Source organism: Mustela erminea, chromosome 19, assembly GCF_009829155.1.
Source record: "Mustela erminea isolate mMusErm1 chromosome 19, mMusErm1.Pri, whole genome shotgun sequence".
NCBI lineage: Eukaryota > Metazoa > Chordata > Mammalia > Carnivora > Mustelidae > Mustela > Mustela erminea.
In genome coordinates, this window is record NC_045632.1 from 50,850,326 (window position 1) to 50,861,463 (window position 11,138).

An 11,138-nucleotide genomic window follows, 5' to 3' on the forward strand; every position below is an offset into this window, starting at 1 on the left:
TCCTGCTTCCCCTGAAAAGATTCTTTGGGGATGTGTTTAGGACCCTAAGGCAGTCAAGAAAGCCTGCTGGGTTGAGACCATCTGTGAAGCTTTTCCTTTCCTTTCCTCAAATGGACACCTAGGCCCTACCCAGGACCCACGGAATTCTCTGAGGGAGGGCCCAAACGTCAGAGGTTGGGGGTTTGTTTCCAAGTGCCTGGGTCTTCTGGAAATGCGTGGAGGTATAAAGGCCACTTAAGACCTTGAATACCCGTATGCTCGCTGGCAGTTAAATGTTATGAAGGCCCCAGCCCGTGTCTTAGCTGAATTCTCCTCTCCACGGCTCCAGTTTTAATAACTCAGGAAGTGCTCAATAAATAGAAACGATTATTATTATCTTGGCAAAAGCTTTCCCGCCTGTGGGTGGTAAGGAGCATGGGTATCAGCCAGCTTTGGAAACTCCTTTATGGCGGGAGGTTAGCAAACATGATGATTATGCCTCTCTCGTTACCACGACTAACGTTATGACTATGGGCTCGGCGCCGTTGTAAGCATTGCACGTAGAGCGTTTTTCTTCCAGTTCAGCATCCAGAAGCCCCGTTATCCTCATCTGACCAATGAAGGAATGAAGCCCAGAGAGGATCAGGCATCTGACCTGAGCTGTGCGGTGAGCAGAGGCCAGAGCGGGGACTTCTTTAAGTCTGAGCTCGAAGCCAGCACACCGCACTCCTGTAACCTACGCGCCCCGAGCCCAACCTTTACGGATCTGTGCCTCCTTCCTCTTTGATTCTTTAGCTTTCTCTCATTTCCTTCCTTCATGGCAGATAATGCAGGGGTGACCTCCCCGCACAAAATCTCCAGACAGCCTCAGCAGGACGTTACCACCACCTGGAGCCCTTTTCCTTGAGGAGGTTCCAGAACAACAGTCATTTCCTTCCCAGACCCCTTCCTAGTCCAAAGCCAAGAGTAACCAAGGACCGAGCACCCAGTGCGTATCAGGCTCAGCCCTCCTCGTGAGTCGCCACAGTCCCCGGAGAAAGAGAGAGAGGAAAGAGGTACCGTCTGCGTTACAGATGAGAAAACAGGTGTGCAGCAAGGCAGAGCGCACAGCACTCACAGTTCTGGAGCTTGGGGGCGCGCTCCTGCAGGGGCCACCCTCTAACAGGCAGAGAGCCCGGGGAAGAGTCAGCCCTTCACCCTCCTGTGGGAGCACCCCCCAAATCAGCCTTGGGATCCTGCTTTCTGGCAAGACCCTCAGCTAGGTGTTCAAAAAAGAGATTGGCCAGCATTTTGCTAAAAGTACTGCTAATAGCAAATAATTGTCTTCATAAATCACCTCTGAAGAGTAGCCAAAAACAAAACAAAACAAAACAAAACAAAAACACCACTTTTTACCCTTGATGAATCAGGAACCTAAGAAAACACCTCTGATTTGGGAGAGCCTGTACCCAAAAAACGTATTAATACAGCCCAGTCTAACCCTTCATTTCACATGTTCCTCTCAGTGCCGAGGGAGTGTATATAATTCAGCAAACCCCCGCCTAGCTAACAAGGCCCCACAAAGCAGGAGAGCCTGGTCTCTTTCGGCCTGTCTGGACTAAGGTCATTTAACTTCAACCCTTTTATGAATGGAAACCAGCTTTCTAAAGACCGCTGGGCAGGCAGTGACCAGCACCAGACACCTCAATGGCCGAGACTTGTGAGTCATAAAATACTTCTGAAAAGAGGAGATCAAAGCGTCCCTCCCGCCTATTGAAACCCAACTGCTTCCAAAGCTCCTTGCAGGGACCCAGGCTCTCCGGAGGATGGGTCCCTGCAGTCGCCATCTAAAAGGGCCACTGGTGAGAAAGACACTAGGGCACTGGGGCAGCCAGCCATGCAGGAGAAACACCACTTACGGTTTCATTGTTGGGGACAAAGAGAACAGAAACGAAAGAAAAACTAAAAGGCCAAATCAGGCGGAGTGTCAAGAATGGAGGCTGGAGGGATCTCCTGCAGACTTGATCATGGCACACTGTCCAGGGAGCCCTTGATGTGTCTCTGAGACCCCTGATCAGAGACGACTGAAGACACCGACAGACCATGCCTCCACTCCTGCTGGCTGGGTGTTGGCTGAGGTTATGTATCAACGGTAAAGTACCAAGTACCGTTAGTACAGATCTGGGCAGGAAAGCAAGATGGGGGATGTTTCAGTATGCCTGGTCTTTAGCTCCTGACACGGTGAATGGAGTCTGGTGTTAAGGGTTTGTTAAGCAAGAGGTGCATTGCTCTGGTAATGAGGTCTATCAGGTACCGATAAAGTGCGATGCATCTCAAGATGTAGAAGTTGCTCTTTCGTGGTAAAGGCAAAAACCTGGACAAGTGGCTGATGGAAGTGCCTTGAAGAAGGGAGGTGCAGCCCAATTAGTATTACAGTTCCGCCTCCTGAAGCTTCACAATGCAGATTAGCGTAGTAAAAGGTGTGAAATGTATCACAGGGAAGACCTTGTCTAGTTGCATTTAAACCCAAGGTTTCCCTTATTCTGTGGGAGTATCTGGCAATGAAACCAGTTACCTGGTCATGAGATCCTTTTCTCCCTGGAGCATCTTGCACCAGTTAGAGATCAATTCGTGATCTATCTCTTTTTGGGGAGGGGGGCATCACTTGATTTTCTTGTCACTACCAGCCTATGAAGAGATGTTCTTTGGGGGAGAAAAAAAAAGGTTCTGTGACCAAATAAGTTAGGAAGGTGCTAGGTGTAAATAAAGGTCTTTAAAGTAGGGCATTTCTAAGTTGCTAATATGCACCGGTAAAGCACAGAGATGTGGAGTTACCACTAATTTGACTATGCTTCCCCCATTTTTAAAACCCTACTCCATGAACTTTTTCTACAAACTAGAATATGGCATCCAACTTGTTTACAACTCTACCCGCCCTGAACAGAAGCTCATCAATAGTCGTTGAATAAAATAATCACTCAACGTGTCCTTTTAGTCAGCTCTTAAAATAGGACATGTCCATTAAGTTTCAGAAATGGATCAGTGTCTCAAACCAACAGCGTTTTTTTTTTCCCCCCAACAGCAATCATTAAAAAAATCTGCCTATACGTTCATTGTCTTGATCCAATGGTTCTCTAATGTTAGTATGCATTAGGAGTCATTTGGAGAATTGAAAACACGCATTCCTGAGCTTAGCCTCTTTGACCTTCTGTTGTGGGTAAAGAAATTCACATTTTCAACACCTCAGGCAAAGTCAAGGCAGCTGATCCCAGGAACTCTGAAAACACAGTCCTAATGAAAAGGAGCTCAAGGGTGAAACGTTTTTGGGCAGAAAGGCCTTTTGGATCTCCCAGGATATAGGAAGACAGACACAAATTTGTTCAATCATCTCAAAAGACAGGACTAAGAAATACAGAGGAGACTCATGAGAAGGTCAGTGGTGGTTCGACATCAAGAAGACCATCCCAACAATGAACCTGGAGGTAATGACCTTCTCCTCACTGTGGTGGTCAAGGAGGGGTGAGATACAGAAGAAGGGATGTACATGGCAGGCGGTGATTAGATTAGCTTAACTGTGACCCCAAGATTCTGAGGCCAAGGCTGCAAACCCAGAAAACTTTTCCCAGAGTGCGAGACAGTCTGCTGTAGGAGGCGGTGGTGAGCTGGAGTGCACAAGCCCCCAATTACAGACACTCAAATTTTTTAAAAAAATTATCCTGCCCAGGAGTCACAGTGGGCGGGATTCGGTCAGGGAAGTTTGCAATTTCTGTTTTGTCTATTATTCTAAGTAAATAACTACCTGCTCAACTTCTGAATAAGGTTAGCTCTTTCAGTTGTGGAGAGGGGAGGGCGTTTTAAGAAAGTATTTTGAGCACAGCTTAATTCTGAATTATCGAGGGAAATTCACTGCCAGAGAAATCCTTAATGGAATACATAGGTATACAGGTAGGCAGGCCTGTACCTACACATATATTTCACTATTATGAACCTCCTTTGTTTTCCCACTCTCTCCTGGGGCTTCCCTGGCAATCCGGATCACTGTTAGTTCTCCCACGGGTACTTTGTTCTTGAAGGGTGACCTACTGGCCCGATACACCTGCATGACCTCCAGGAGGTTGCTGTAACCCCTACAGGCATTCAGATGCCAGACACCCAGCTCCACGGCAGGAGAAACCCTGGTGTAGACACTTTCAGCAGAAGAGCCTCTACTTCTCAATCTCCATCATCTCATGTCAGCTTCTGGGTCAATATAAGAAGAATTGCTCGTCTCCTTTAACATGTTATCTCCAAGGATCTCTCCAAAAAGCATCTAGAGATTTGTAGTTCTCCTGAACTCTTCAATCATTCACTGTTCTGAATACGTGATAGTAGTTGCTAATTAACTTTAGCGAAGAATTGAACCCCTTGTTTGGCCAAAGAAGCAGTGCCAAAGTGTTCTAGGTGGCAGGAAGGATGAAGACATTCTTGCTCCTGCCATGATTCTTTCTCTTTATCACCATCTCTCAATGTTCCTAGTCAAGTGTCCCCTCCCTGAGCTCAGCTGATCGCAGGGTGTTCACTGCTGCTTTCTGATAGTATTTCACAAGCAGATCAATGTGTTGTTAGAGATTCAGAGCCACGACAACAGAGATGTTAAATCAGCAAAGCAGTGTTTTTGCTCAGAACTCTTGTATCCATTTACAGAGAAAAGGAAAATAAAACCATAATGTAGGCTGGAAACATTTATATTCTATGTCCGTATGATATAGAAAGATCATGAAAGAGAATACACAAATGGCTGAGAAGTGTAAGAAATAGCTCAACTTCAGCAACCATTAAGACAACACAAACTAAACCCATATAACGTGGTACCACTTCACACCCGTCGTTTCAGCAGCTAGAATAGAAAACACAGACAATGGTAAGTGTTGGTGAGGCAGTGGAGCAACTGGAACTCCCATATGCTCTGATCGCAGGGCAAATTAGTACAGCTAGACCCAACAGCTCACTGTTGGGCAGACTTCCAACAGAATGTCCATATGCTCACCAAGAGGCATATACAATGTCCATATGCTCACCAAGAGGCATTGGTAATGAAGGTCTTATTTCATCTCGTTGGTCATTACATAGGTGAGAACTTTGATTTTTGCATTTTTCTGTATATATGTTTTATAATTTTCTGTATATACATTACACCTCAACACAAGGTTATAAAACTTAATTCGAGTGGTGATCAGTTTCTCAGTTGGACTTCTATTCTTTTCTGTTTTTTTCTTGTTGTTTTCTTCTTGTCGAGTATGGGTCTATGGGTTTGTGTCTCACCCTTGCTTGGCAAGGTCATGGAGACGTGGGTAATGCAGTGGGGAGGAGCTTGATTCTTGCCCTGCCCCACAGCAAGCCGGTCTGGCTAGGGTCAACAAATCAAATCATCAGAGTCAGATGCCTAGAGATGGCAGGAGTCTGAGAAATTATTTTATGTAATTCAGGAGAGAAAACTGAGACCTAGAGAAGTTATTTAATGAAGTACATGTGGCTGGTCTGTTGAGCAGTGGGGACAGAATCTGAATTTCATGATTCTAATTCACGTCGGCCTTATACACAGGCAGATGGAAAATTGTAATTTGCCCCATTCCTAGGTGTTCTGGGATCATTTGCTCTATGTGAATCTCCTCTTTAGGAGAAATCACCTGAAATCTATTAATATGAGGCAAGTGATCATTGGCAGAGAGTGGCATCCCAAGAGAAATCAATATCAAGTGGCTAACTGTTGCTGGAACTAGAACAGACAGGGCGATTATTCCCTGCCAGAAACTGCTGTTTTCCATGGAAGCATTTCCCTGGAAGAAGTCACTTAATCCCCACAACCCTGTGATGTAAACCCCTTTATTATTCCCATTTTAGAGATAAAGACGCTAAGACACACAGAGGTTAATAACTGGCCCTGGGTTCTACTAGTGAGTGCTGGGGTGCAATGGCCCAGAACAGACTGCTCTCAACCACTGTGTTACGTGGACTGGGCTAGTCCAAGCCACTGTGGTGAGATGCCCAACCTCCTGAAGGTGCTAGGGTACTGGAACAGACGGGAGAGCGGGAGAAATGCCCAGAAACGAGTGGGAGACTCATCACAACCACAACCAAGTCAAACAAAACTCCCAGGATTCACGGGTGTATGTGTGTAACCAAGTCAGAACATACAGGTCATCAGTGAGTCATACTGATCGTCTAAATGGATCAAGCTTAGTTGAGACTTCTTAAATCTTTGCTTTGCCCTGTAATTCAAAGATTACACCAAAGACTATCAGAACTCTGTGACAAAAGGTGTGAGCTAAATTTCAGGCCGTTAAATAATAAAGTCTTGGCTAGTGAAGGACGTGGGAGTTTTCATTCCCAGGAACCTACACCAGCCACCAGCCCCTCTTGGTCTGTGTCCTCATGTACCAAGTCATTACCAACTACATCCTCAAATGGGCTCTCTCACGCTTTCCTTCTTCCAGCCGTGCCAGGAACATGACCACGGGGCAGGGCGGGGGGGGGGGGGGTCTCAACAGACAGACACTCCGACGTCTGTTCAAGACGCTCATCAATTGCAATGAACCCGGAACCCCGTTTACAGCCTCACAGATTTCACTGAACCGAGACAAGCATCCTTTACACCAATACCCTTGGCCTGGAGCTCCACTGTTGAGGATTCCACCGAGAGGAAGGAACGCTTAAAGTGCCCTGCACCCCGGATGCCACGCTCAAGCCCACCAGCCCTCAGGCATACCACATCACACTCTAAAAGGATGCCTTATGTGTGCAGGACACAAACAGATTAGTTAAAAGAAAACAAAAGGCTTCCCTTCCACAGTGAAGGTTGGGCTTCATGGGGCGGCCAAACACAATTTTGCATTGAAATACAGTTTTCCCATTTCAAAGCAACGTACAGGCAAGCAGCTTGTTAGATTTATATAATGCCTGGGTCTCCCAAGACTTTTACAAAGCGAATGGCATCCATCAAATTAATTTCCTTGGGGAGCGTCTCAAACATGGAGAATAAAGAGGCCCAGACCATTAAACATCAAAAGAATGTTCTAAATGGTAATTAAAGTTCTATTCTATTTTCTTTTTCTGGGAGCAGATTAGATTAATTCAATTGAGAATATTATAAGTATCAAAGCTGACAGTGTGAATGTGTCGAGTTGGCTGGAAGAATGCTTAATATTGCAGACATCTGTTCATTCAAGTTACACAAAACCCACGAACGAGGGAGTCGCCCCCAAGCGTGGGGTACTTACCAAGCCGGCACACGTAGACACAGCGACGGAAGAGGAGCTGTCATTTCTGATAAATCCCTGATAGAAACATCGCCGCACTGCGGGTTCCCGCGTCTCTGAAGCACCATCTTTTCCAAGTACCTGGACAATAAAGTGACTGCTCAAAATTGCCGAGGGCTTAAGTTCTAAATGTAGTTCCTGTCCAAATGCTGAAAATCGGTAATGCAGGGAGCTGCTGGCACTCTGCGCCGATCGCTTTCTCCTGCCGTTGTGCAAAATGTCGTGTGAAATATATGACCCGCCCGAGTCCACTTCTACCGGCGTGACAAAGACGTAATCTGCAATGGGAAAGGTTTCGCTGTCAGCACCCAGAACCCACAGTGCCAAAGGGTCCCCCTGCAACAGGCTGGCAGAGAGCAAACGCGCAGCTCAAAGGTGGCTTTGTTCCCATCGCCAGGCACCTAGATCGACGACAATTTAGAGAGGCTCAGGACGACAGGAGCTGTGGCCTGTGCAAATGAGCTCTGTGATGGTAATTCCTACAGAAATGAAAAGTCAAGCACAGGCTTCGTGAATGTCAAGACTGCTGGCGGAAAATGCCACAACTCTCTCTCATGGTCTGCACGGAGACAGATGGACTGAGTACATGAGTCAGAGCCATCCACACATAAAAAGTGATTGGGGGGGTGGAGAAAATAAGTGTAAGACCACAAAAGGAGAGAAAAGAACAATTCCCCCCCACCCCAGGAGATTAACATCTTCCTGTTTAAACTGAATTGGGAGCATTTGGGGAGGCTGAGTTTAAATTTCAAATGGTAACTGACAGTGCTGAATAACTTGAAACCATCTCAGATAATGAGCACCTACCGGCAGCTTCATATTTCCAATATTAACTATATGTGATAATAAAACCCCAGCACCTGTAGAGCTCTGAACATTTCACTCCGCGAGCTTTTACAGGAACAATCCCATTTCGCTGTAGACATAAAATACAGTGGATGCATAAAAATGCCTCAAAATTGTCAGAACTTTCCTATAGTGTCTGATGTTTAAGATTGCTCAGACATGTTGGTGGGGGAGTGTCAGTCAGGGGACACCTGGAAAGGCATGTTTCAAAATACTTTCCCCCTTGCTCTCGAGAACAGCACTAATTGCTGCTTGTTCTAAAGGGGAGGAGCTTAAAAAAAAAAAACACTATTTGCTGCTGGAAAATTGAAGCATGCACAGTTTTCTATCGCAACACGTGGAAACTAAAAAGTACCATCACAAAATGATTTGGAGCATGCCTTCTGTGTGTTCAGACACACTCTGCGTTTCCACTTTCTAGGCACAGAATGGGAAACTAATTTGGAAAGTGTTTAGAAAGATTCCAAATAACTAAGAGGCATGTTTGAGTCACTTGGGTCCTTGGTTACTGGAGGAGGAAAAGAAAGAGGAATTTCCCTTTTCCCAAAATAGTCAACAACCAAATAAGAAAAGCCCAGGAATGAACAGAAGCCCTGTAGCTAACAGGAATCGATGTGGGATATTCTAACTGAGCCTACGTTTGGGGCGGGGGAGGAGGGAATCCCAACAGGATCATAACTTCAGTTGTTTTCTTCTGTATGGACCATGGGTGACCCTTATTGCTTGAGCAATTCCCAGTCTCACAATGGACTTTATATCTTGCCTCTCCCGTTTTCTCCTTGAGTCCTTTAATGAGAAATACTATCTAACTGACACGCGTCTTTAAAAACAACTGGAAAACTTTTTCTCCTCTTTTAACCTTAAAAAAGAAAAAAAAAAACCACTAAGCACACCATAGACGATTTCTCTTTCAAAAATCTGCTACGTTGCCTTACAGGTAGGTGACTCTTGATTAAATCCAACTTTTTCTTACAAAAAACTACCTCCTTCCTCCACCATACTAAAAGCTAAGCGTGAAAACCCCGCCTGCATGTGCTCTAGACTGTACAAGAAGTTGTTTCAAACCTCCTTGCCCAAACCCACCCAAAACTCTGCCTGCTTCTACGTAGGAGGCCATGGGGTAGTCTTCTCCAGGAGGCCATGGGGTAGTCTTCTCCAGCCAGCCTTCCACGCACTCAGCCCACAAAGACCCCTGCCCAAGACACAGCTACAGGATTGTTTCCAAGGGGAGAATGAGCAGGTGGATGGTGATACTCAGCCGTGGACAGAGAGAGGCAGGCAGAGCCTCCTGCAGGGAGTGATCTAATCGGTCAGCTCCGGGACTAAGTAAAGATGCGGTCCGGAAACTATACATGGAACAATGAGGGGTTGTTTCAGAAAATGCAGTCAGCCCCTCTGGGTGGACCAAAAGTGAATTTCTCAAGAGTTCATTCCTGGCTCTCTCCTGTCCCCTCACTCACCCTCATCTGCTCAGCCTTTACTCCACGACTCTGCCATGCCCCGTCTCCCCAGTATGCCTTGCTCTCCCACAGCAGTGGCAGATAACCCTGCAAAGCTAAAAATTCAGGAATCTGGGTTGGACATCAAGGTCTTGCTAGATACCTGGATCCGCTCCTCTCCTGTAGCTGGTGAGTGCCAACGAGAAGTTAATAAATGACAGACGGGGAAGGTGTTCTGGGACCCCGCAATTGGGAACCTCAGAAGAGATAAAGGCCCCAAGATCTCAAGCTACCTGCTCTCCTCTCTCTCAAAGCAGTTTTTGGGAACTCGTGACACAAGGGCAGGGGAAGCAGAAAAGCAAAGGAAGGAAGATCAGGAACACAAAAGGGCAGAAAAGCGAAAAGCGAGGAGGCAAGAGGGGGGAGGGGAGGGCTCACAGTTTTTTCATCTTCCACCAAGAAGTAGCTCCTGCAGGCTTTCCCAAAGGAGGAAGGGAATGAGGAAGGTGCCTTTTGATAGCAACCATCTCGTCCACTTCCTAATTTCTCACCATAGTAAGGATTTTTTTTTTTTTTTTTTTTTTTTTTTAAAAACAAGCCATCTGTGAACGAAGGAAAGTACTGCTTTCACATTTATGGGACTTACAGCTTGAGGCACTGATTCTTTTGGTAAGTTCAGAGTCCTTGCCACATCCCCACCATCCCCCGCCCCCAAACAGGAGCCCCTTCCAGGACGCGCGCACACCTGCCAGGCTGGGGAGGAGGGCGGTGGCAGGCGCCTTTCTACTTTTCTCTCTTTTCGGGGGGAAAGAAGGGGCAAGCGCCTGGAAAGGTCCTTCTAAGGGTGGGAGCAAATACGAACCAACGTTTAATCCGCCGCCGCCACCGCTGCTGTCACTGGTTAAGGCTGCGGCGACCGACGCACAACAGAGGCAGCACAGCTGGAGCGCCTGCAAGAGAAAAGGGGACACCGCGCGTGAGGAGGCGCGGCGGGGCTTGCGCCGGGCGCCCCCTGCCCCCCCGCTGTCCGCGCGCCCCGCGGCGGGCACCTGCCTTGGCCACGCGCCCCAGCCCCGCCGGACCCCACGGCGGGCCCGAGCGGGCGGCGGGGAGGGCGCACGCGAGCAGGAGGGCGCACTCCATGGTCAGGTGCGGGCGCGGCGGCTGCGGGCGGCGGGACGCGGCGGGCGGAGCGCACTGGCCGCGCGCATTCTCCCCGGCGGCCCGGAGCGCGGCGCTCCAGGTGCGGCGCCAGGTGGGAGCCGCCGCCGCTCACATCGCGGGCCGCGCGCGCCGGGGCCTCCCCTCCTCCGGCCGCCCGCGCGCCCTCCCTTCTGCCGGCGCCGGCCCGCGGAGCTGCCTGCCTGCCGCTCCCGGGGGGCACGGGGGCTCCCCGGGCCCGGGCTGGCGCGCGCCTCCGAGCGCAGGCGGCCGGCGGACTCTGTCCGTGCCTGCCCGCCCGCTTGCCCGCCAGTCTGTGCGTCTGTCTGTCTGTGCGAGCGTCTGAGGCTCCCGGGGAAAGCAGCGCCAGCTGGCTCCCCCGGCGCGCCGAGCCGAGCGCCCGCCTCTCCACCGCACGGTGATTGGCGACCAGCGGCTC

General features: G+C 48.5%; 1 protein-coding gene across 1 annotated transcript in view; it reads right to left on the reverse strand.

Annotated features, from left to right (window-relative positions):
- Window positions 1-10,836, reverse strand: part of ADAMTS18 (ADAM metallopeptidase with thrombospondin type 1 motif 18) — a 138,777-nt gene extending 127,941 nt beyond the window's left edge. Inside the window, exons 1-3 of the mRNA XM_032324210.1 lie at window positions 10,592-10,836; window positions 10,401-10,488; window positions 7,215-7,531 (exon numbers count right to left, since the gene is read on the reverse strand). Coding sequence (XP_032180101.1) covers window positions 7,215-7,531; window positions 10,401-10,488; window positions 10,592-10,681 — 495 coding nt within the window. The 5' untranslated portion in view covers window positions 10,682-10,836. The remainder of the gene's footprint in view (window positions 1-7,214; window positions 7,532-10,400; window positions 10,489-10,591) is intronic.
- Between the last annotated feature and the right edge of the window lie 302 nt (window positions 10,837-11,138).